This window comes from Leucoraja erinacea, chromosome 23 (assembly GCF_028641065.1).
Source record: "Leucoraja erinacea ecotype New England chromosome 23, Leri_hhj_1, whole genome shotgun sequence".
NCBI lineage: Eukaryota > Metazoa > Chordata > Chondrichthyes > Rajiformes > Rajidae > Leucoraja > Leucoraja erinaceus.
Window position 1 is genome coordinate 11,134,589 of NC_073399.1, and position 26,556 is coordinate 11,161,144.

The 26,556-nt window shown below is 46.6% G+C and overlaps 1 protein-coding gene across 1 annotated transcript in view; it reads left to right on the forward strand.

Moving 5' to 3' along the window:
• The first annotated feature begins 3,348 nt into the window (after positions 1-3,348).
• Positions 3,349-26,556, forward strand: part of LOC129708233 (transmembrane protein 235-like) — a 34,369-nt gene continuing 11,161 nt past the window's right edge. Inside the window, exons 1-2 of the mRNA XM_055653866.1 lie at positions 3,349-3,886; positions 25,580-25,660. Coding sequence (XP_055509841.1) covers positions 3,706-3,886; positions 25,580-25,660 — 262 coding nt within the window. The 5' untranslated portion in view covers positions 3,349-3,705. The remainder of the gene's footprint in view (positions 3,887-25,579; positions 25,661-26,556) is intronic.

Below are 26,556 nucleotides of genomic sequence, written 5' to 3' on the forward strand. Positions count from 1 at the left end.
AAACATAGAAAATAAGTGCAGGAGGCCATTCGGCCCTTCAAGCCAGCACCACCATTCATTGTGATCATGGCTGAAACAAAGGAACTTTTAAATTATTTCAACAAAACAATACATTTCCTTCAAGCTTGCTGTCATTGTTGTAGGATAGGAGTATCAAATGGAGCAACTGTAGGTATATGGATTCTGACCAGCACGGCAGCACTGCCATTAGAGCTGTTATCTTGGCTTCAGCGGCCCAGGTTCAAACCTGACCTCTATTACTGTTCGTACAGGTGTTACAACTGTTTAGGTTACAGAAAGCCACCGTCACAGAATTGAAAACTTTGAGAAGTGGATTAATTGTTTTTTCCAACTCTTGTTTCTTGATGAATGTGCAGATAACGTGACTGGGAATTAGAGTCAAGAATGTAATTATGGGAACTGACAACAGAACTATGAAATTCTGATTTGCAGCAGCTTAACAGCTTTAAACCCAATAAACAGATTATTTATTGAATTTTTAAATTATATATTAATAATCGTAATATTAAGTATCCATAATAGCACAACAATTTATACTATGACTAAAGACCCAAAGACAAAGTTCATAGTTGCTGAGGTTAGTATTGCGCAGTATTCAAGAGCCTGATTAGTACATAGCAGGGAAGAAGCTATTCTTGAACCCTGTGTTCACGGTTTTCAGGCTCTTATACCTGAAAGTTCAATAGAGCATTAATCGTCATACTGAATCTCTTCAATCTTCTCGGAAAGTAGAGGCATTGATGAGCTTTCTTTGTAATTGCATCAACGTTTTGGGCCACGATGGAGGGCTGTCATGGTGGCTCAGCGGTAGAGCTACTGCCTTACAGTGCCAGAGACCCGTGTTTGATCCGGACTACGGCCGCTTGACTGTATGGGGTTTGTACGTTCTCCCAATGACCTGCGTGGATTTTCTCTGAGATCTTCGTTTTCCTCCCACACTCCAAAGACGTACAGGTTTGTAGGTTAATTAGCTTGGTATCAACGTTAAAAAAAAAAGTCCCTAGTGTGTGGGGTAGTGTTAATGTGTGGGGATCGCTGGTCAGCGCTGACTCGATGGATGGAAGGGCTTGTTTCTGCGTTGTATCTTTAAACTAAACTAGTCAAATTTGCATGCCAGGTTTGAACCTGGGCCGCTGAAGCCAAGGTAACAGCACTAATGGCTGTGCTGCCGTGCTGGTCAGAATCCATATACCTACAGTCGCTCCATTTGATACTCCTATCCTACAACAATGACAGCAATTCAGAGATTTGCATGCCCAGGAACATGGACTAGTATTAAAATGGCACACATTAAATCTTGTGACAGATGAATGAACTAGATGGCAGTTATGGGGCAGAATTTGGCTAAATTGATATGTATATTTGAAGCAGATTAATTAGTTTTGAAGGACTGCTTGTACTTTTCAAAGCTTACCTTGGTACATGCCTTAATTTTATATCGAAGTAACTTAATTTGCAATTTTAGAAATTGTATCTTGGTCATGCTTTAGATTCTGCCTTCGCAAGCATATGTCTATGATTAGGTGGCTTGTAATAATTATTAGGTTCAGGCTAAATTAAATAACTTGGATGGAATTCTAAACAAGCCTCTAACGGAGCTGATTTCAGCTGGATAACTTGTTTAATAGTAGATATTGCTGCTTTTGAAATTCTGACATCTAGAATTATGTGAGATTGAAATCATGGCACGAGACAACCAATTGTCTAGGACCTATTATTGTGTTTGAGAATCTGATGATAATTGCACATTGAAAGATGCTCTGATCTTTCAGTTATGTAAATAATTGGCCACTTTAACAATAAGTTTGAGTATAAATAAAAGAGAATTCCTCCTGTAAGTTTCTACCATAAGAAGAAAGGGTTCACTGAGGCTTACAATAGAGGAAGAAGCTGTGAAGCACAAGGATTTAATTGGAGTTTTTAACTATCCAAGGTTTCTGAAGATGAATAATGCCAATAGTTATCACAGCACTGGCTTGTTCCGATGCTTCAATATCAAGCCACTAAAGTATAATGTCACTAGTTTTGGTTTCAATTTCTATTGCATAACTGGAGCTTTGCTTTTGATGCAAACTAGATTGAAAAATGCTCTTTTCGTTAACTTGACTAGCGATACTTTTAATGTCTAACTACTCAAAATTGAGTGTGCAATAATATTTACATAGAACTGTAAAAACTGTTTTGGGTGAAGTACTACATCCACAAGAACATCCATTTTAAATATTAGATATGATTGTCAGCCTGAGCTATTATGCTGTTCATCAAAGTAAATATTAATTTCCATGCTATATCTTTAAGGTAATTTATTTCGTTGAAGAATCATGGTCAGTTTTTATTTCAGATAAAGACAAAGTGCTGGAATAACACAGTGGGTCAGTCAGCATCTCTGAGGAACATGGATAGGCGATATTTTGTGTCAGCACCCAAAACGTCACCTATCCATGTTCTCCGGAGATGCTGCCGGACCCGCTGAGTTACTTTGTGTTATTTTTGTAAACCCGCATCTGCAGTTCCTGTGTCTTTTTCTTGCGAACTGTAGGTATATGTGATTTTCTTGCAGGGCAAGGTCTGGTGAGAAGTTACTCCATCTCATAAAAACCGCTGTTCGTGGTTTGAGTGAACGTTCAAAGTAAATTCATCTCTGACAAACAAGCTCACTACAGGTTTCTGAGGGAAAGCCACCGTCATGGATAACAACTGGCTGAGTAAGTGAAACTAAAACAGAAACTACTGCAAACGCTCAGCAGATCGGGTGGCACCTGTGGGGAGTGGAAAAAAGTTAAGGGTGGTACTGAGCTGCGATCGTGACTACGGGTGCTGTGTGTAAGGAGTTTGGACGTTCTCCCTGTCACTCCTGGCTCTGAAACTTCCTAGCATTTCTTTTAACTTGTGTTTATCTCAGATTTCCAACACCTGCAGTTTAAAAAAAAACTTTTGTTCGGTGAGTTCGCTCTACGAAGTGCACCTCAAACAGAATTGTCCTGTCGCCACCAACCCGTAGCAGTGGACATGGACACCGAGAAGGGGACGGAGGAGCACCATCACAGACTGGGAAACGGTTTTTTTTTTAACGTTGCAATGAAGTTACAAAGCACTAAGCTGAGACGTCAGCAGCCGCAGCTTCAAACACAGTGACCATCATTGAAACCCTAAGAGGGCAAGAGCTGAAAGGGGAAGAGTTGTACCGAGGCTGGAGATCCTGGGCTGCTGTTCCAGCCACAGGAAAACCAGCACCAACGAGTGAGCAGATTTATTACAGCAGAGTGTATCCAGGTCGCTGACATCAGGGCGGGGGGGGGGGGGGGGGGGGGGGGGGGGGTTACCCGCGAGTGAACTAGCTACGGTAGACGAAACTAGCTAAGGGATTTTTTTGGTTGGTAGTTTTCATCTGACCAGATTCTCGGGTGCTGACGCCAATAACAAGCAAGAACAACGATGCAGAAGAATCAAACGGCTGCAAATGAAAATCCTGCAGCCCAGATAAAGGATAGTCCAATCGATACATAATCCATAGCTTGCTGCTTCCCGCCCACCCTCCTCGCCCGTTACACGGTCTGTAAATGGGATTGGGGAGCTGGGTCGTTCTGAGCAGATAGCGGAGTGCAGAGATTGGGGAAATGCACCAGGTGGTGTCTGGCCAACACATTGATCTCGCCCGACACAGGCAGCGGGACTTGGAGTAAGATGACTCTCGGAACAGTCTGCGTGACAGCCGGGCTCACGGGACTCTTAAGTTTCGTCTTTCTGACGGTCGCTATCGCCACGGATTACTGGTACATTATCGACGTTTCAGATTCCGGTTATGACTATGGGAAGGGCTGGGAAGATTTAAACTCCCACTCTGGGCTGTGGAGAATTTGCGAAGGTAGGGCGATCTATACTTCTGCAGCGATTGCGGGCGAAACCAGGAGTTATTGCCATGTTATTTGTATTGATGTTTATTTTAAACGATATAACTGCCGAGGATTTGCTCGGGGGTCAGTTCTTTTCTCAATTGCCTCTAATGACATAGATACAATTTGCTGCATCTGAAGAAGGGTCTCGACCCGAAACGTTGCCCATTCTTCTCTCCAGTGATGTTGCCTGTCCCGCTGAGTTACTCCAGCATTCTGTTTAAACCAGCATCTGCAGTTCCTTCCTACACATTTCGTTTGCTACATTGTTCCTCAGTCTTTGAAGATGTATTGGAGGCACAAGTAACTGCAGATGCTGGAATCTAGCGCGCTGGAGTAACTCCGCGGGCCAGACACCATGTCTGGATTAAGGTGTATTGTTGTCGGAGATGGTATTTTCCTGATCAACTCTAATGGAATGATTGGAGATACAAGAGACTGCCGATCTCCTGCTGGAAGATCTCAGCCGGTCGGGCAGCATCTGCGGAGGGAAAATAAATCAGACCATGTTTCCTGTTGATGAGTGCTGGGGGAGGGAAAGGTGTCAACGTTTGTCTGAAATTGGAGAATACATTGGGTCATAAGCTATTCAAAGATAGACACAAAATGCTGGAGTAACTCAGCGGGACAGGCAGCATCTCTGGAAAAAAGGAATAGGTGACGTTTCGGGTCAAGACACTTCTTCAGACAGACTCCTTTTTCTCCAGAGATGCTGCCTGTCTCGCTGAGTTACCCCAGCATTTTGTGTCTATCTTCCTACCTTCGGTGTAAATCAACATCTGCAGTTTCTTCCTATACAAATGCTGTTTTACCTCGTTTTAAGAGTCAGCGGTCACTTTGTTTAAGTGTTCAGTGAAGTGCTCGCCTCGTCTACCGATGTAGGAGGTCTACAACATGAACGTTGAATTTGCCAATTTTAGATAAAACCTTCATTTCCTTCCCATCTATCCTGCTCTGCCCCTCTCCCACCTGCTCATTGCATTCCTCTCTACTCCAGTTCCCACTTTCCAATTTCTCTCCCCACCGCATTCCCTTCCACCCACCACCCCTCCCCTGGTTCTGCATTTCACTCCGCACTTTCCTTTCTTACCCAGTTTCACCATTTGCACTATTTTGTCTTCCCCACTTATCACCCCGAACCCTGCTCACCCTCTCCACCCACCTGACTCCTCTGACAATCAAATCATCTCCTCACCCGGATCCACCTATCACTCACTAGTTCTTGCCCCACCCTTGCCGATTTCCACCAGCTATCTCTCCTCTACTTAATCTGTCCAAAGGGTCGCAATCCTATCTATTTCCCTCAGCTGATGCTGCCTGACCCGCTGAGTTCCTCCAGTAGTGCTTTTGTTGCTAATGGAATTATTGTTTAGGTATTCAAGAGTTATTTGTAAGCATGTTCACACATGGGAATTCTAATTTCCTCAACACTGCAATCACTCACGTTTACGAGTCACAGCCATCAAATCCCCCAAAGATATTGAAATATAAATGTGAAATCATTTCGAAGTGAATATTCCACCAAGATCACATCTCATTGGGCGGCACGGTGGTGCAGCGGCGGAGTGGCTGCCTTAAAACGCCAGAGACCAGGGTTCGATCCTGACTACGGGTGCTGTCTATACGGATCCTGAGACCGCATGGGTTTTCTCCGGGTTCTCTGGTTTCCTCCCACACTACAAAGACGTAGGTTAATTGGCTTCGGTAAAAATTATAAATTGTCTCTAGTGCGCAGGATTCTACCAAATTCCAGATTATGAACAGCTATTCCATTGAATCTCACTTCACAGGATAGGCTACTGTCCAGGGATTGCTGGTCGGCACAGACTCGGTGGGCCGAAGGGCCTGTTTCAGCGCTGCTTCTCTAAACTAACATAAACAAAACTAATGAGTGTAGGATACTGCTAGTGTACGGGGTGATCATAATACCTCTGATTTATTAACGGGCTATGAGAGAGGGAAAGTTTGCTCTCTCCATCATATTGAGAAGCCGTGCGGTTCTGTGGCGAGGTGCCGGGTTATGAGCTGCTGCTGGGTCGCATCCGGACGCCGCTGAGACGGAGAGCTTCGGCCCAGAGGTATTGACTCGCGGCTCGGGCGAGGAGAGAGGCAAGCGGTTGTCGAGCGCGCTGAGAGGGACATCTGCTGGATTCCAATTAATACCCCACTCCATTGATTGTGATGGATTATTGGTCGATCCAGGTCCACAAACCAGTTAAAAGCACATCGGGCAGTGAACAGTTAGTTCCACAAAGAAACAGCAGGCGTGAAATCTCAGTGAGTCATTTTAGGCAGCGGATGGAAACAGACACGGAGTCGGTGCTGTGTTGATAACGGTGCCTGCTGAAAATGAGCCTTCAGCACGCAAGTCTGGGATTAATGTGTAATTGCTCCAGTTGAACCACGCACACTGCTCCTAAATTGGAAACGTGCAGGTTTAGCACTTGAAGGGTTTGATGTCAGGCAGGTTCCATACATGGCCCCAGGTAGCCAATTCCATTGAATATGGGCGACACGGTGGCACAGCGGTAGAGCTATTGCCTGACAGCGCCAGAGACCCTGGTTTGATCCTGACTACGGGTGCTGCCTGTACAGAGTTTGTACGTTCTCCCTGTGATCCACGTACAGGTCTGTAGGTATAAATTGGCTTGGTATAAATGTAAATTGTGCCCAGTGTGTGTAGGACTGTGTTAGTGTGCGGGGACCGTTGGGCCGCAGGGCCTGTTTCCGCGCTGTTAAAACAGGCCCTAAACTAAACGTTGAGTGTGTCAGTTGAAAGACAATGCTTCAGGGTATCAGGATAGTTCGAGGATCGAGGGAGAGAGCTCAGAGAGGGCTCAGAAGGTTCTTGGGCTTTTGCATGAGAAAGACCAGAGATGGCCATGAAGGTCCCGCAATGATTCAGAGATACTTTATTGTCACATGTACCTAGTTGCAGTGAGATTCTTTGTTTTTGCATACAACCCGGTAACATCACACAACAGACCTCACCTGGTCAGTACACAAAGACGACAAAGTTACAAAATATTCATCAGTCTTGTCTTCTCGCAGCAGGTGAACCAGGCCTGCCGTTGCACGTAGCAGCAGGTGCCCGCTCCCCGTCTCCCCCCCTTCATTCTCCACGCCAACCAGTGACCCCCCCGTACACCAGCACCATCCTACGCACTGGGGACAATTTACAATTTTCACCGAAGCCAATTAACCTACAGACCTGCACGTCTTTGGAGTGTGGGAGGAAACCGGAGCACCCGGAGAAAACCCGCGCGGTCATGGGGAGAACGTACAAACTCCGTACAGACAGCACCCGCAGTCGGGATCGAGCTTGGGTCTCCGACACTGTAGAGCAGCAACTCTACCGCTAAATTGAGTAAGTGGACATCTTGAACAGTTAAATTATCCATTGGCCATAAGCAGAAGAGCCAGAAATAGTTTGTTGAGGGAATTCCAAAAGATCCGTAATGTGCTGGCTCTAATTGACTAGCTGCAGGCTAGCTGCAGCATAGACTTACTGATGGGCCTGTAGAAATCCACAGTCTAATTGTATGTTCCAGTATGTGTTCCAGAGGGCTACACCAGTTCTCCACAGGCCTGGTTCTCTAAACGACTGAGCTCAGCGGGATAGAGTTTGTTTCAAGGCCCTCAAGGTTTTAACCAGGTGGATCCAGACTGTCTCGTATAGTACTATTGATTTGAATGAGTTCACGAGCCTTCATTGAAAATGTAAGTGAAACTAACTATTAAAATAAATCACATTATGTGACATTAATGTGATTAAATTAACTTAAATGTGGAGGAAGGAACTGCAGATGCTGGTTTAAACCAAAGATAGTCACAAAAAGCTGGAATAACTCAGCGGGGCAGGCAGCAAAAAGAATAGATGATGCTTCGGGTTGAGACCCTTCTTCAGCCAGGGGGGTTAATATGGTTTAAACAAATTTGTTTATCAAATTTGTCACAAAAGTATTGGGTCGAGTGGAGGTACCTATATGAGGCGATGGACAGGTTTGGCCTCGGTAACAGTTTTATTCTTTGGGTCAGTCTATTATACTCGTCCCCGGTGGCCTCAGTACAAACAAACGACACACCATCGCCCCACTTCCCCCTTCAGAGAGGTACCAGACAGGGTTGCCCGTTATCACCACTTCTGTTTGCTGTCGCGATAGAACCCTTGGCGGTCTGGTTACGCTCAGAGAAGGGCTTTAAAGGTATTACACGGTTCGACACGACTCATAAAGTCTCATTGTATGCGGATGACCTGCTCCTGTACATCTCGAACCCAGTCAGCTCTCTCCCTGTGATTACAAATATTTTAGAAGGGTTTGGCGCTTATTCTGGTTATAAACTTAACTACCAAAAGATTGGCTATTATTGGCTAAGCAGCTCCCTCATTCAAATGGGCAGAGGACGGGTTTCGCTACCTCGGCGTCTTTATCACAACACCCTTATCTGATATGTTCCGCACAAACTTTCTGACTGGTTGAGAAAGCTGAAAGAGATTTTGACCGCTGGTAATTTTTACCGCTATCCCTCGTGGGCCGGATAAATCTGGTCAAGATGGTCGTCCTACCCAAATTCCTGGATCTTTTCCAGCACGTCCCTATACTTATCACTAAATCCATTTTTGATAAATTAGAAAGGACAATATCTAAATTTTTATGGGGTAGCAAACCGGCCAGAATTCGAAAGACGGTACTACAGTCTCCTAAGAGTGATGGCGGTTTGGCACTTCCTGACTTTAGGCGATACTACTGGGCTGCTAACTTGCAAAAAATCCTGTACTGGATGAATGATGATTGCGACCACCTACCGACCTGGGTACACATGGAAAAGGCGAGTTCACATCTCCCGTTGCGGTCTGTCCTATGCTCCCAACTCCCCCTTCCTATAACATCTGTGGGTGCAGGTCCAATTGCGTCCCTCTCGCTCAAGATATGGCGTCAACTCAGGAAAAACTTTGATTTACAAGGCCCTTCCATCTTGACCCCACTGCTTAAAAACCACATCTTTAAACCTTCAAGTACAGACCACTCATTCAAAACCTGGCATAGTAACGGTATCAGTAGTATCAAAAACCTATATAAGGATGGCATCTTTTCGTCTTTTGTGGAGCTCTCGTCCAACTATAGCCTCCCAAACGCCCACCTTTTTAGTTTTTTCCAGATTAGGGATTTTGTGAAGAAGATATTTCCCCCATTTCCCAAAACGCCCCCCTGAAACCCTGACCGATTCCATCTTAGCTCTAGATCCCAACCGGAAGAAATGCATTTCTGTTTTGTATAACTTGTTAGGGTCGGTTATATTGAAACCTCATACCTCATTAAAAGCTGCGTGGGAGGGTGAGCTGAATACGAAACTAACAGACCAGCAATGGGACTCTGCCTTGGACTTGACTCATTCTTCCTCCATATGTGCCCGTCATGGCCTAATCCAATGCAAAGTCCTTCACAAAGTCCACTACACAAATGCAAGATTATCTAGAATTTACCCCGCTGTTATGGACACCTGCAACAGATGCAATCAATACCCTGCCAACCATAGTCATATGTTTTGGTCTTGCCCTAAGCTAGCAACCTTTTGGAGGAGTGCTTTCGACTTGATAAGCAGAGCCTACGGCCAGACTATTCCTCCAAACCCACTGTCAGCCATTTTTGGTACCCCTCCCAACACCAACCTCTCTGTTGCATTGAAACGGGTTCTAGCTTTTACAACCTTGTTAGCCCGGAGACTAATCTTGCTTAACTGGAGGCTCACCTGTCCCCCGACACACACCCGCTGGATCAAGGAGGTGCTTTACAATTTAAAGCTTGAAAAACTTAGGTTCTCTCTCAAAGGCTCTACCAAGACATTCCTAGATACATGGAACCCTTTCTTGGAACTTGTTAACTTTCTCAACTTGTCCCCGGACTCGGAAGAGGACTGAGTGCTCTCCACCATTGTTCTGCTCTACTTCAGCTGCTCTCCCCTTAACCCCCCCCACTTATTTATTTAATTACTTACTTGTTTACTGTTATTAGTGACCCCATTTTTTTCCTTCTTTTTAAAAAAAAAAATTTTTTTAGTACGTTTTGTTTTGTTTATCTTCCCATATTTGTGTGGATGTGTATGTATGTGAGTGTTGTTTGTCCCCGTTTGGTTCTGACCTGATTCGGGTGGGTTGAAGGTGGGTAAGGGTAAGGGCTTTGAGGGTCGCTTACATACTGGTGCACAATTATGCCTTGACTGTCACTGTCTATTATCATTGTATGTATGCAAATTGCTGTGAACTTCAAATAAAAAGATTTAAATCAAAATGATTTGAAATGTTTTTATGACTTTTTACGTGTGCATGATTATTGGATCAATTTAGGGACATTTGAACAATGTGTTCTGACAGCGTAATTGGAACATTTGGAATAGCAGGCGGCAGAAGGTAAGTGTAAACACTGGATCGTGAGAAGATCGAACGCAATCTGGTCCATTTTAAAACTATTGTGAGCTTAGTTTAGTTTTGAGATTCAGCGCCCACTATCCTACACACACTAGAGACCATTTACTCTTACACTAAGCCAGTGTGGGAGGAAACCGAAGATCTCGGCGAAAACCCACGCCATCACGGGGAGAACGTACAGACTCAGTACAGACGGACCCTGTAGTTGGGATCGAACCCGGGTTTTCGGCGCTGCAGGGTAGCGACTCTAACATTGCGCCATTCCATTCCCTGCTCTTCAGACTGCCCAAAATCAAGAGGGCACCACCACATGAAGATTGCCCACCAGCCTGACTCAGAAATATATTCCCATTCCTTCACTGCAAAATGCTTACCTTCATGTTTCAAGAAAGCAGCTCACAGAAAAAATTGTTTCCTGCAAATAAAATAGAGGGGCGCAGCGGTAGAGTTGCTGCGTTACAGGGCCAGAGACCCGGGTTCGACCCTGACTACGGGTGCTGTCTCTATGTTCTCCCTGTGACCGTGTGGGGTTTCTCCTGGTGCTTCGATTTCCTCCCACATTCAAGAAGACATGCAGGTTTGTAGGTTAATTGGCTTCTGTCACTAAAATTTGTTCTTAGTGTGTGGGATAGAACTAGTGTACGGGTGATTGTTGGTTGGCACAGACTCGGTGGGACTAAAAGACCCTGTTTCCACGCTGTATCTCTAAGCTAAACGAAAATCACCTCCACCTTCTCCAGGATGGACAATTAATTGCTGGCTCAGCCACCGAAACCCACATCCCTTTAATGAATGACAACTGCAATGTTAAATAATTTCTGGGCCAAAAATACACACACATTTCATAGGAAAATCTGAATTTTAGCAATGAACTCCAGCTCTTTTACAAATATCTGGTTAGATTCTGTTTCTGAAACTTCATCCCAGGCTATCACCTTCTGATGTGACTGCTTCAACAGGGTCTTGGTCAGGTCTTGGCACAGAAGAATTATAATTCAAAGAAAAGTGCCCTAAGCAAAGCCAAATCCAATTTATTTTAGGTAGCAACATTAAAAACGTAAAAAACATACCAATATAAAAAATGATATTTACCCTCCTTTTGGGTGTGTGGTCAACAATATGTCCTGATATGAGTTGAGTTTAGTTTATTGTCACGTGTACTGAGGTATAGTGAAAAGCTTTTTGTTGCGTGCCAACCAGTCAACAGAAAGACAATACATGATTAATACATGATCTAGTCTTGCAATACGGTCTGAAGATGGGTCTTAACCCAAATCGTCACCTATTCAGATTAGGGACAGTTTCTTCCCAGCTGTTATCAGGCAACTAAGCCATCCTACCACAATTAGAGAGTAGTCCTGAGCTACTATCTATCTCATGATTTTAATAATTTCTTGATTCCAGTGGTTTAGATTATTCTTTAAAATTGTTTTATCAATTGCATTCATCAATGTGCCCGTATGGCCCAAATGACATGATGGATTATTGCGACTGTGATATAATAATGATATTAGGGCAGCTGGCGTCCGTTGCTGGCTTGTGTGTGCATGGCTTAATATGTTTTGTTGCAACTTTTAACCGCAAGCAGTTAGAGAGCAGAATCCAGACACAAATTGCGACTATGGTTTATTTGGCTGGAGACACAAGAGACTGCAGTTGCTGGGGATCTGGAGCAACATAAAGCAGATGGTTTGTTGCCTTATTTCACTGAGGGCGAGTAGTATTGTGCCAGTGATATCCACACGCTTTATACATTCCATCGTTGAATTGAACGACTTAAAGATACAGCACGGAAGCTGGCCCTTCGGCCCACCGAGTCCATGCCGACCATCGATCACATGTTCACACTAGTTCTATGTTATCCCCTTCCACAGCCACACCCCACACACAGCGGACAATTTTACAGAGGTCCAATTAACCTACAAACCCGCACGTCTTTGGGATGTGGGAGGAGGCCGGAGGAAACCCACGCGGTCAACACAGTGAGAACATGCAAACTCCACACGGACAGCACCCACGTTCAGGAAGGAATCCGGGTCTCTGGCGCTGTGAGCTAGCAGCTCTACTGGGTGCACCACTGCACGGTCGACTCTTTGCTTGTCTGCGATGCAGTGCGAAGTTGCAATAGTTGTTGCTATCCGGGCTTGTCATGGGAATGCAGCTGTGCAGGGCGATGATTGAACATGATGAGAAGCAGCGTGTAATATCGATCTGGCATCGGCTGCGATCTTATTGAATGACTGAGCAGGCACGAGGAGCTGGATGGCTACCTCCTGCTTCCCTGCCCACTCTGAGGGGATGGAAGTTGAGCAGTGACGGAGTTTGTACGTTTTCCCCACTGCCCGCGCCGGGGGGTTTTCTCCGGGTGCTCCTGTTTCCTCCCACACTCCAAAGCTGTACAGGTTTGTCCCTCGTGTGCATAGGGGAGTGGTAGCGTGCGGGGTCAATAGGCCGAAGGACCTGTCTCCGTGCTATATCTCTGAACTAAACACCCAGCTTCTCCACCTAATACTCTTATCACTCACTTGCACCAGGGGCAAGTTATAGAAGGCAATAAACCAACCCATGTGTGCATCTGAGGTAGACAAAAATGCTGGAGAAACTCAGCGGGTGAGGCAGCATCTACGGAGAGAAGGAACAGGCATCGTTAGCGTCACCTATTCCTTCTCTCCATAGACGCTGCCTCACCCGCTGAGTTTCTCCAGCATTTTTGTCTACCTTCAATTTTTATAGCATCTGCAGTTCTTTCTTAAACAATGTGTGCATCTGTGGACTTTCCTCCTCCCCTACACGCAGATTTCTTCCCTTCCTCTAACTCTGCCCTTGGAAACTCCAAATTCAGTCGCTCCACCATCGACAATAATGGTGCACAAATAATGCCTACAAGTCTACATAGTTCCGGGCCTGCTTGGAAGTTGGATGTTTAATGGCCCTGGTAGACACAAAATGCTGAACTAACTCAGCGGGACAGGCAGCATCTCTGTAGAGAAAGAATGAGTGACGTTTTGGGTCGAGATCCTTCTTCAGACTGATTTAATGGCCTGATGGTTGCAAGGAAGAAGCTGCTCCTGAACCTGGACATTACAGTTTTCAGGGTGGTGTACTTGCTTCCCGAGCAGGGCAGGAGTTGCTCCCGTACTATGTCTCCACTATCCACATCTTTTCAGACGTCAAGGCCCTTGGCCCTGGAATTCCCTTCTAATCATCTCCACCTCCAGACCTCCCTAAAGACACTCTTCAAAACCTACGTCTTTGACCGGTCAATCCTCCTGCCGTCTTCACCCGAATCTCCTTATGCCCCTGTCCCACTTAGGAAACCTGAACGGAAACCTCTGGAGACTTTGCGCCCCACCCAAGGTTTCCGTGCGGTCCCCGGAGGTTGCAGGTGGTTTCCGGAGGTTGCAGGTAGCGGAGGCGGGTGGGGAGACTGACAAAAACCTCCGGGAGCCGCACGGAAACCTTGGGTGGGGCGCAAAGTCTCCAGAGGTTTCCGTTCAGGTTTCCTAAGTGGGACAGGGGCATTACTTGACTTGCTCTCAGTCTCGCTCGGCAATGCTCCAGTGAAGTGCCTTGCCTCTAATGAAGATATAATGTAAGTGCATGTTGCACGTAGTTGCAACAGTGAGTCCCAAATGCAACCTTTTCATTGCTGAATCATAGGAAGACGGGGAGTTGAAGCGCAAAGAAATACAGGCCTTAACCTTTGTTTTAGTGCAGTGGACAGAAGATAATACAGATCACTGCTGGGATAACAGACTGAAGGTAAACATGTGAAATGAAGCCTTGTATCGGAGACATAACGTATTTATGGGAGCAATGCTCACGAGCGGCACTCTGGGTTACCAATTTAATTACTTCAAGGATCGTTTTAATCACATCCTCTTGCAGAAATGAGAGAAACCCAAGTCTGTGACTAGTGACTACTTTTCTTGAATTACGTAGCTGATCGGTAGAATTAAGTGCAACTTTTTATGTGGCACTCAAAACATCTCAATAATATACTTGCTGTTGATTTAATATAGTTTTGTGTCGAGTTTTGCCTTTTAGCTAAAGGGCACAAGAAACAGTATTGATTTTAAAGTTATAATGCTGGATTGTGTTGTCTTTCATTGCCCACTTAGACATGCTCCCACCACAAAGTGTGTTTGCAATAAAATTCTTTTGATTTAACGTGGAAATTTGCGTGTTTTATTTCTGCGTTCATCACCGAAAGCCTATTGACTAAAGAGTCTCTGTCACTGCCCTGTAAGTAATCAATGCTGCTTCTTTACGTCACTAATAGCACTGATAAACCAGGAACCCCCCCCCCCCCCCCCCCCCCCCCACTCAATGACGCAGCTGGTAGAGCCACTGTCTCTCAGCGCCAGAGACCCAGGTTCGATCCTGACCTCGGGTGCTGTCTGTGTGGAGTTTGCACGTTCTCCCCGTGACCACATGGGTTTCCTTTGGGAACCCCAAAGCCCTTTAGGCGTGTACGTCCATTGGCCCTCTGTAAAATTGCCCCTAGTGTGCAGGGAGTGGATGCGAAAGTTGGATCACATCGAACACGCGTGGTCGGGTGATCGATGGTCGGCGTGGACTTGTTGGGTCGCCAACTGTTTCTGAACCTGGTGGTGGGGGGGGGGGGGGGGGTCTTCAGGCTTCTGGACCTCCTACCCAGCGGTAGCAAGCGGCATGGGTGCCACCTTTTAGATACGGCACCTTGTGTAGATGCCTTAGATGGTGGAGAAACATAGAAAATAGGTGCAGGAGGAGGCTATTCGAGACATTAGAGCCAGCACTGCCATTCAATAGGATCATGGCTGATCATCCAAAAATCAGTACCCCGCTCCTGCTTTTTTCCCCATATCCCTTGATTCCTTTAGCCCTAAGAGCCACATCTAACTCTCTCTTGAAAACATCCAGTGAATTAGCCTCCACTACCTTCTGTGGCAGAGAATTCCACAGATTCACAACTCTCTGGGTGAAAAGGTTTTTCCTCATCTCAGTCCTAAATGGCCTCCCCCCTTATTCTTAAACTGTGACCCCTGGTTCTGGACTCCCCCAACATGGGGAACATTTTTCTGCATCTAGCCTGTCCAATTCCTTAAGAATTTTATATGTTTCTATGTGTTGTATTCGATAAGTGTGGCCGCAGGCGTTTTATAAATGAAAGTGTTTCCTTTTTAGATCCGATGTCTAGGTTGGAGCCAAGAGTCCAACTGGTTCATTCCTATTCCTTCGTGCAGCGACTTGATTTATCTGAAAGGCTTGCTTGGCCGTCTCAGAGGGCAGTTATGAGTAGAGGTATATTGAATTGAGACTCATTTTCAGATCAAAATATATTCTTCCTTCAATAAAAGGCATCAGCGAACCGGTGGGAGTTTTTATCACTTAACAGTGGTTTCCTCAAAGGAGCCTGGAAACGTTGTACCTCATCAACACGGTCGTGATCTGAATTAAAGAGAACTTGGGAAGAAAGATGTCAGAGACAGCGATTCAAGGAACTGAGTTCGACATTTTCATGTCAAGACTGCAGCTGAAACGCACAATCATTCACAACTCTGCCTGCCTTTAGACTTTACGTTAGACTTTAAAGATACAGCATGGAAACAGGCCCTTCGGCCCATCGAGTTCACGCCGACCAGCGATCACCTGTACACTCGTTCGATCCTACACAATAGGGACAATTTACAGAAGCCAATTAACCTACAAGCCTGCACATCTTTGGAGTAAGGAAGGAAACTGGGGCACCTATGGAAAACCCACGTGGTCACAGGGAGAACGTGCAGACTCCATACAGGCAGCACCCATAGTCAGGATCGAACCTGGGTCTCTGGCGCTATGAGGCAGCAACTCTACCGCACTGTCCTCTCAGGTATTCAGTGCGGCCCAGTGGCGCAGCGGGTAGAGCTGCTGCCTCACCACAGCAAAGACCCGAGTTCAATCCTAACTTAGTGTCACAGGGTCCGAGTCATATAGTGTGGAAACAGGCCCTTCAACCTAACATGTCCCATCTACACGTCCCACCTGCCTGCATTTGGCCCATATCCCTGGAAACCTGAGCTATCCATGTACCTGTCTAAATGTTTCTTAAACGTTGTGGTAGTACCTGCAATAGTTATTGCAATAGTACCTGACCTTGGGTGCTGTCTATGTGGAGTTTGCACCCAGACAGTTGTGAATCTGTGGAATTCTCTGCCTCAGAAGGCAGTGGAGGCCAATTCTCTGGATGCTTTCAAGAAAGAGTTAGATGGAACTCTTAACGATAATGGAGACAGGGGATATGGTGAGAAGGCTCCTGAATGTAGATGATTAGCCATGATCACAGTGAATGGCGGTGCTGGCACGAAGGGCCGAATGGCCTACTCCTGCACCTATTGTCTATTGTCTATTCTCCCTGTGACTGTACGGATTTCTTCTGGGTGCTCCTGTTTCCTCCCACATCTCATTCCCTGGTCAAAGCTCCGATGGCGATCGTCCTGCAAGGCTCCTTCCCCATTCCGGCAACGGCTTTCATTTATCACAGGAACACATTGGACCCGATCTCTTTACTCATCCCTTTTGTGCCAGACTCCCACTTCACCAACGTCACTCATGAGTGTAGATCCGTGTGTCTCGGTAATTGAGTTTGATTGTTGACTCCGAAGATTCTGTACATCGTGTCCCTGTGAATGATGGTGGCCGCACATTATGTCCGACCTTTCTTTTAAATAGCCCCGGAATAATCAATTGGCCATGTCTGCAGCATCGAGCAAAGAAAGGTATTCATTTAATCCATCGTTTCACAGGGGCACCTCCATAGCCCAGGGCTAAAACTCAGGATGGACATTAGCAAGAAGCGCTGAACCCTCTTTGAAGGGAATGTGGCTTCACTTTCCGGAAGTGGCGGCGCTGTTGAACGGCTACGGCTCGCCTGCAGTCCGTCTGTCTTTACTGTTTGTTGTTGTTTTTTTTGTCTTGTTTAGTTAAATGTTTGGTTATTAGGTTGTGTTATGTGGGGGGGGGGGCTGAAACATGGTTTTCTGTCTCTCCCTTCAGGGGAATGCGACTCTTCTGTCGTATCCCCCCCTTCTCTGCCTCCGTCTGCGCTGAGGCCTAATGGCGGAGCTGAAGGCCTCCAACTGCGACCGACCTCGAGGCTCCGGAGGCAGAGCCAGCCAGGACTCACCAACTGTGTAGATGACTAGTGCATGTGCCTTTAATATAGTGACCTCACCACTGCTAACCACTCCCCTTATTAGATGTATAATTGCAACCTCCCCACCCATAGTTCTCTCTCTCTAGCTCCGGTGACAGACCACGTACAGCTAGAACAGCAATGCTTGTGAACTATCAATAAACTATTAGTAAAGACACGATGTGTTGGTGAGACTTCTTTACAAACTGGCTGACCGAATTTGGAGCTGTGGCGGCATTCTAGAGGGTCTGACTCAGGGCTGAGACGGCGCTCTGGTGAGGGTGGCCCGGCGCGGGGCTGAGACGGCGTTCCGGCGGTGGCGACCTGAATCTGGGGCTCGGCCGCGGGCCAATGGACGACGTCGTTGGGAGCTCGCAGGTCACAGGCTGGTGCCTGTTTTCCGGAGCTCCCGCGGCAACAGCTGCGTCCGCTGGACTGGGGGGCGGCATCTTCGACCACCCCGGGCTGCGGAGCTTGAACCGGCCCGTTCGCGGAGCTCGGTTGAGCCGCGGGACTTGACTACCATCGCCCGGCGGGGTATCGCCTCAGCGCAGAGGGAGAATGAGGAGGGAAGCGACAGTAACTTTAAGACTTTTGTATTCTTGTATTCTTGTATTCAAATTTTATTGTCGTTGCCTCACTTTGAGACAACGAAATGAATTTCCCGTACAGCAGTATCGTTAAAAAAAATCACAAGAAAAATAATAAAAATAAATAATAAATAAATAATAAAACATATTAAAAAATAAAATTGAAATTGAATTAAAAATTTAACAAAAGCACAAACACAAAAAGTCAAAAAGTCCACAACACAACATAACATAAATGGCACCCAGGTGAGGAAGGCACCATAGTCCAGCCAGCCTCCCCTCCGTGTCCATCCGTAGTCGGGGCCTTCCGAGCACCTGCAGTCGCCGCCCCGGGTGGCCCGATGTTCAGGCCCTCACGCCGGGCTGGTGGAACGCCGACGCCGAACCCCGACGGTGAGCATCCTCCTCCTCAGCGGCCCGGACCTCCTGATCAGCCGCCTCCCGCAGCCGGAGTCTGCAGCTCCTGAGTCCACAGGCCGAGCCGGGCAGAGTCGCAGGACCCCGCGTTGTAGTCAGCGCCGCCCGCGTTGGGAGCTCTGCAAACCGCAGCTCCGTGATGTTGGTGCAGCAGGACCTGCACTCCGGGCTCCAGACGGCGACCCCCGGTAAGGCATCGCCAGCCCCGCGATGTTGCAGCGCTGTCCCGCCGCTGCTGGAGCTCCGGTCGATCCCAGCAGGAAAGGCCGCGCCAATCCAGGTAGGTAGGCCGCTGTGGGGGGAGGGGGGGGGGGGAGGACGCGACTCGAATAATAGTCGCGTCCTCACCAGGAAGCGGCTGAAGGACGGTATCCCCCGCACCGTGCCCTCTTCCCCCACATAAAAACACAAAAAAACACAAAAAAATACACTTTTAACATAACAAAATAAACAAAAAAACAAAAAGATACCGGGCTGTAGGTGGAGGCTGCTGGCACCAGCACCACCGGAAGTACTTTTGCCTCCATCACAGTGAGGAGGTGCCTGGTGAACTCACTGTGGTGGATCTTAATTTGTGTTTATTGTGTGTTTTGTTGTTTATTATTATATTTATGGCTGCAGGCAACGACATTTCGTTCAGACCGAAAGGTCTGAATGACAAATAAAGGATCTAATCTAATCTAATCTAATTCACTGTATTCTTGAACGAGCAAAAGAAACCGAGGTCTGGTGGGTAAAGGGGCAGTTTGGGGAGAGGGGAACAGATATCCCATGGCTGTGTGGACAGTGGGTGGGGGCAGATGAGTTTGAGTGGCGGTGAAAAAGCTACTTTTCTTAACTACTAAACCAGGTTCGCTTCTTAATAAACAGACACCACACAAACTGTTTGGTAGACCAGTTCAAAACTTTACTTAACATCGGCCGATGGAAGGGAGCGAGCATTCCAGCTAAGTGACCAATGTAGACACTCAACTGTCCTCGGTCCTCTTCCCCGAACAACAGAATTACATTGCCTTAAATAGGGTTTTTTGTGCCCTTAGCACATTCCACAGACATTAGTCATGGTCAGAGGTACAGGAAAAGGTTTCCACAGAATGCATCACATCAAACCTTTTGTTTACATGGTACAAGATATACTAAAAACATTGGCCATTTGCTTTAGGTCATTTTATCTCCAAAGAGATCACCCTAGCTCTTTTTGCTGCTTCCTCTCTGTCACTTGGTCCCTCGTAAACATAGGCCATTTGTTTACAAAGATGTGACTTGCTATTTCTCTCTTCCTTTATTGCCTCCTCCCCCATAAACATTGGTCATTTGGTTTATGGCATCTTACTTCAAAGATATCTTTCTAGCTCCTTCTCTGCCTGTCACTTGGGAGACAATGTTATAGTATTTTTTATCTCACACACCGCAACCTGAGGAAAGCCTAATTTGACACTAAATATAAGCTGTAAGCTAGCCCAGAAGCCAATTTAATATCTTCTTATATTTTTAACTAAAATTCGGCTTCATCATTGGGACAAAGACCTTGTAGGTGTGGGGTCACTGTGGGGGGAGGGGGAGGGTGGAGCGCTTGTGAGTGTAGGTGCGGTGCGGGGAGAGTGGCCCCGTGGCTGTGGGGACAGTGAGGGGGTCAAGACATCATTCTCTTGGGCTGTATGAGGTACAGACACCCCTCCCCCCCCCACTCCCCCACTCCCGCGATAAGCGACTTACATGAACTCACACTTACGTGAACAATTCTTTACTCAGTCCCTGGTGCAACCAAGGCAGTGTGCAGTTTCCACAACACTTGGACGATCACTGACGTTTACATCGGAGACAGGCCGGCAATGGTGGCGGTGCTTACCCAGAAGCCTGTGCGCTGCAGCAAGTGCCCTGGACACAACAGGATGCCACTGAGACAGTTAATACTCTCAATGAGTGGGGCACAAAGTGCTGGAGTAACCCCGCGGGTCAGGCAGCGTCGCTGGAGAACGGAGAGAGATGATGTTTCGGGTCGTGATCCTTCTTTAGACTCAGTCAGTTATTTTAGACGGGGTGGCGAAGTTAATACCGATTTTGCGTAAAATCTGACTCGGGAACGGGTTAACGGGACGTATCTCCCGGTGGCTCAGCACTTCAACTCCCCCTCCCATTCCCAATCTGCCCTTTCTGCCCTGGGCCTCATCCAGCGCAAATTGGAGAAACAGCACCTCATATTTCGCTTGGGTAGTTTACACCCCAGCGGTATGAACATTGACTTCTCTAATTTTAGATAGTCCTTGCTTTCTCTCTCCATCCCCATCCCCTTCCCAGCACTCCCACAAGCCTACTTTCTCCCCCCCCCCCACCCTCCCCCACATCAGTCGAAGAAGGGTCTCGACCCGAAACGTTGCCTATTCCTTCTCTCCATAGATGCTGCCTTTTTAGGGCGGGCACCTACGAATGTCGAACCGGATGGCATCACCCTGCTGCAGACTTCTGCTGCCTCAAACACAAGAAGATGAAGCAGAACCTCCCGCGTTTCTGTCTACGTTTGTAACCTTTACATAAGTCAGGGAGTGGCTGTACAGTGATGCCAACTTCAAAACGAAACAAGATTTATGGGCTTCAGCTGTACTTGGAGTATTGTGTGCAGATCTGGTCGCCCCATTACAGGAAGGGCCTGGAAGCTTTGGAGAGGGTGCAGAGGTGGTTCATCTAGTGGGAGAGTCTAGACAGTGGAGTTTAATAGAATGAAGAGGGACCTCATTGAAACACACAGAACAGTGAAAGGCTTGGATAGAGTGGATGTGGAGAGGATGTTTCCACTAGTGGGAAAGGTCACAGCCTCAGAATTAAAGGACGTTCCCACAGGAAGGAGATGAGGAGGAATTTCTTTAGTCAGAGGGTGGTGAGTCTGTGGAATTCTTTGCTACAGAAGGCTGTGGAGGCCAAGTCAGTGGATATTTTTAAGGCAGAGGCAGATAGATTTTTGATTAGTACAGGTGGACATAGGGAGAAGGCAGGAGGATGGGGTTAGGATGGAGAGATAGATCAGCCATGATTGAATGATGGAGTAGACTTGATGGGCCGAATGGCCTAATGCTACTCCTATCACTTATGACCTTATGAATGATGTCTGGAGTAGGAAGCGGCTGATTTGGAAATTCCAAGCCGCTGAGAGTGTTCTTCCGTTCCGACGTCGGAGTTCCGATCATCCCGGTGAGAGGACCTGAACATCGGGCTGCCGTAGCAGCGACAGCGGAGGGCGCAAAGGCCCCGCCCACGGGTGAACAATGAGGAAGATGACTGAACTTTATTGCCTTCCCTCACAGTGGGATTGATTGTGCTGTGTGGGGAATGTTTATGTTAAACTCTATTGTGTATCGTGTTCTTTTTATTTGTATGGTAACTCAAATCCCACTGTACTAATTGGTGCATGTGACCAAAAATGTAACTTGGAACTTGAACTTGGTTTAGGGAGAGGTTGGACAGACTTGGATGATCAGACCAAAGATAGACAACAAACTGCTGGAGTAACTCAGTGGGACAGGCAGCATCCCTGGAGAGAAGGATTGAGCTAAGAATTGGACTTGGCATTATGTTCGGCACTGACCTTGTGGGCCGAAGGGCCTGTTCTCATGCTGTGCTGTCCATAGAAACATAGAAATTTGGTGCAGGAGTAGGCCATTCGGCCCTTCGAGCCTGCACCGCCATTCAATATGATCATGGCTGATCATCCAACTCAGTATCCCGTACCTGCCTTCTCTCCATACCCTCTGATCCCCTTAGCCACAAGGGCCACATCTAACTTCCTCTTAAATATAGCCAATGAACTGGCCTCGACTACCCTCTGCGGCAGAGAGTTCCAGAGATTCACCACTCTCTGTGTGAAAAAAGTTCTTCTCATCTCGGTTTTAAAGGATTTCCCCCTTATCCTTAAGCTGTGACCCCTTGTCCTGGACTTCCCCAACATCGGGAGCAATCTTCCTGCATCTAGCCTGTCCAATCCAAATTTTGTAAGTTTCTATAAGATCCCCTCTCAATCTCCTAAATTCTAGAGAGTATAAACCAAGTTTATGTATAAACCAAGTCCAATGCTGCTTGTCCCCCAGTTGCCATGAGCTTGTGTGCTCTCCTGATCAAGGTGATGAGTGAATTACTGACGATATCTGGGACTTTCTTCTCGATTCCCCTCGAATTCAACTCAATTACTTCAAGAAATTGTCAGACAAAAATGTACGAGGTCACCGGCAATTTTCAATGGGACAAGATGTACAAAATCCTCAAAACGTCTGAATTCAAAGTGGCCCTGATCAGCATCTGGTATTGTGAGTTTTTGTAAAAGAATGGATACATTTTGGTCTTTGATAAAATGCATCTGCTTGTATAAGACATGGATCCCGAATGGAAATAGCACTGACTGCAATAACATCTGCAGGTCAGGTCAAATGATTCATTAATTTGTGTTGTTTTTATGATCTCGCTTGATGACTTCAGCACAGTGCGTATGTATAACTGTTCATTGTCTCCATGGTCTATAAAACTATTTGGTTAGGCATTGATGCAGATGAGGAATGAGCAATTGTCTTTATGTAAGGGCGGTACAGTGGCCCAGCTGGTGGAGTTGCTGCTCGATCCTGACTTCATGGTGCCGTCTGTAGGGAGTTTGCACGATCTCCCCGTGAACGCGTGCGATTCCTCCCCGTCCCCCGCTTTTCCCCCACACTCTAAAGGCTTGCGGGTTGGTAGGTTAATTGGCCTCTGTAAGTTGCCCCTGGAGTGTAGGGAGTGGATGAGAAAGTGGGACAAACGTAGAACTAGTGATCGGTTGTCGGCATGGATTTGGTGGGCCGAAGGGTCTGTTTCCACGCTGTGTCTCTAAACTAAACTAAAGTTTAGTTCAGTGGTAGACAAATAATGCTGGAGAAACTCAGCGGGTGCGGCAGCATCTATGGAGCGAAGGAAATAGGCAACGTTTCGGGACGAAACGTTGCCTATTTCCTTCGCTCCTTAGATGCTGCCGCACCCACTGAGTTTCTCCAGCATTTTTGTCTACCTTCGATTTTCCAGCATCTGCAGTTCCTTCTTAAACATACATGGGGGTCAATGAGTTTCCTGGAGGTTTATTGTGATTACATTTTGCGTGCCTTCATTTATTTCCATGGTGGATTTGCCTGAAGGTGGAACACAGTAGGGGTTTTTTTTTCTGCTAAGATTTATGAGGCAGAGCATTATAAACAAATTTTGAACAAGACAGCTGGCCCAGTAGCATTTAACCCACAATTAATCACCCACGGATACTGACTGTGTGTGTGCAATTTATCCAATGTGACACTGACTCTCTTTTGACTGCCTCTTTGTGTTTTCTGTGAATATCACTCGTAGAAAATAAAAACTCATATCAGGAAAGATTGAAAAGACTAGGCTTGTATTCACTGGAGTTTAGAACGATGAGGGGTGGATCTAATAGAAACGTATAAAATTATAAAAGGACTGGACAAGCTAGACGCAGGAAAAATGTTCCCAATGTTGGGCGAGTCCAGAACCAGGGGCCACACAGTCTTAGAATAAAAGGGGAGGCCATTTAAGACTGAGGCGCGAAAAACCTTTTTCACCCAGAGAGTTGTGGAATTTGTGGAATTCCCTGCCACAGAGGGCAGTGGAGGCCAAATCACCGGATGGATTTAAGAGAGAGCTAGATAGAGCTCTAGGGGCTAGTGGAATCAGGGGATATGGGGAGAACGCAGGCACGGGTTATTGATTGGGGATGATCAGCCATGATCACAGTGAATGGCGGTGCTGGCTCGAAGGGCCGAATGACCTCCTCCTGCGCCTATTTTCTATGTTTCTATGTTTTAAATTAAAACTAGACCACGCATGCTCCCCTTACGCAACATTCCAGCACTCACCCGTTCCCCCAACGCAACCAGTTTGTCTTTTTTGGAAACTTTAATCATGAATAACCCGGGGTGAGAGGGGGCAGGGGGTGTGGCACTAGGCAGCTTGAGAGCCCATTGTGATTGGTGCACTGGGGGATTGGGGGAGAAGGGTAGGAGAGGGAGGGGGGGTTGGAGTGCTGGAGTGCCCCTCCCTCCCAGAGTGGCCCGTCCTGCTTTGCGAGTGTATTGTGATGACACTCGGATATTTTTTTCAAACATGGGTGAGTTTGAAGAAATTGGGCTGTTTTTAAATATCAACGATTAAAAACTTTGGAAATATAGGTGGAAATGCGACGGGAAGATGTTTATCGCCACCACGGGAAAAATGTGAGTGGGATGTGTGAAAACGGGAAGGCTGTGGACTAGCGTTTGGAAGAAGTTAGGAATGAACCAGATTGACACAGACACATCGTGGGCACAAACAAGACAGAGACTTTTAGTTATATAGAGATGATGCTAAACATGCAATAGATTCTATTGAATAGAGGGTACTGACACACTGAACAGAATGTACGGGACCTGTCTGAAGAAGGGTCTCGACCCGAAATGTCCCCCATTCCTTCTCTCCAGAGATACTGCCTGTCCCGCTGAGTTACTCCAGGTTTTTGTGTCTATCACTGACAATGTTTAGTTTAGTTTATTGTCACGTGTACTGAGGTATGGTGAAAACCTCTTGTTGCGTGCTAACCAGTTAGCGGAAAGACAATACATTATTACAACTGGGCCGTCCACAGAGCGCAGATATATGATAAAGGGAATAATGTTTAGTGCGAGATTAAGTCCTATTAAAGATAGTCCCAGGGTCTCCAATGAGGTGGATAGTAGTTCAGCGCTGCTTTCGAGTTGTTGGTATGATGGTTCAGTGGTCTGATAACAGCTGGGAAGAAACTGCCCCTGAATCTGGAGGTTTGTGTTTTCACACATTTGCCTGATGGGAGAGTGGAGGAGAGGGAGTGACCGGGGTGAGACTGGTCCGTGATTATGCTGCTGACCTTGCTCCATTCTCCTGCCCTCTCCCCGCAACCGCTGACACCCGTACAAATCCAGTTGTGCAATATAAAGGCTTGTGATAATGTGTATTGAATATTAGTTGTAATATTTTAGAATGCTGTATCTTCTTCTCTTATGTTGTCATTCCTCTAAAATAGTCTGCCAATTCTTTTCAGGTAGAAATGCCTGCATTGCTTTAATAGACCCCTTCAGTGAAGAGATTCAGAGTGTGCCTGACTCCCAGCAACATTTACTGTGTAAGTATCAGCATTTACTCCCACTGTCCCACTACCCTCTGTCAGGTTGTCTAGATCCATTCATAGAAACACAGAAAATAGGTGCGGGAGTAGTCCATTCGGCCCTTCGAGCCAGCAATATGATCATGGATCAGTACCCCGTTCCTGCTTTCTCCCCATATCCCTTGATTCCGTTAGCCCTAAGAGCCAAATCCAACTCTCTCTCGAAAACATCCAGTGAATTGGCAGAGAATTCCACAGATTCACAACTCTCTGGGTGAAAACGTTTTTCCTCATCTCATAGAAACATAGAAAAATAGAAAATAGGTGCAGGAGTAGGCCATTCGGCCCTTCGAGCCTGCACCGTCATTCGATATGATCATGGCTGATCATCCAACTCAGTATGCCATCCCTGCCTTCTCTCCATACCCCCTGATCCCTTTAGCCACAAGGGTCACATCTAACTCCCTCTTAAATATGGCCAATGAACTGGCCTCAACTACCTTCTGTGGCAGAGAATTCCACAGATTCACCACTCTCTGTGTAAAAAATGATTTTCTCATCTCGGTCCTAAAAGACTTCCCTCTTATCCTTAAACTGTGACCCCTAGTTCTGGACTTCCCCAACATCGGGAATAATCTTCCTGCGTCTAGCCTGTCCAACCCCTTAAGAATTTTGTAAGTTTCTATAAGATTCCCTCTCATCCTTCTAAATTCCAGTGAATACAAGCCCAGTCGATCCATTCTTTCATCTTGAACATGGGCCGTCCCACATTGTCCCTCACCTGATCTGAGATACTTTGGGGAGAAGTTTAGAGATAAGAGTTGTGGACGAAGGTCGTCCGGCAGTGATGTTGAGGAAGAGAATGATAGAGATTTGTATCATTTACCCGCAGGGGACCACTGAATCCTCAGCTT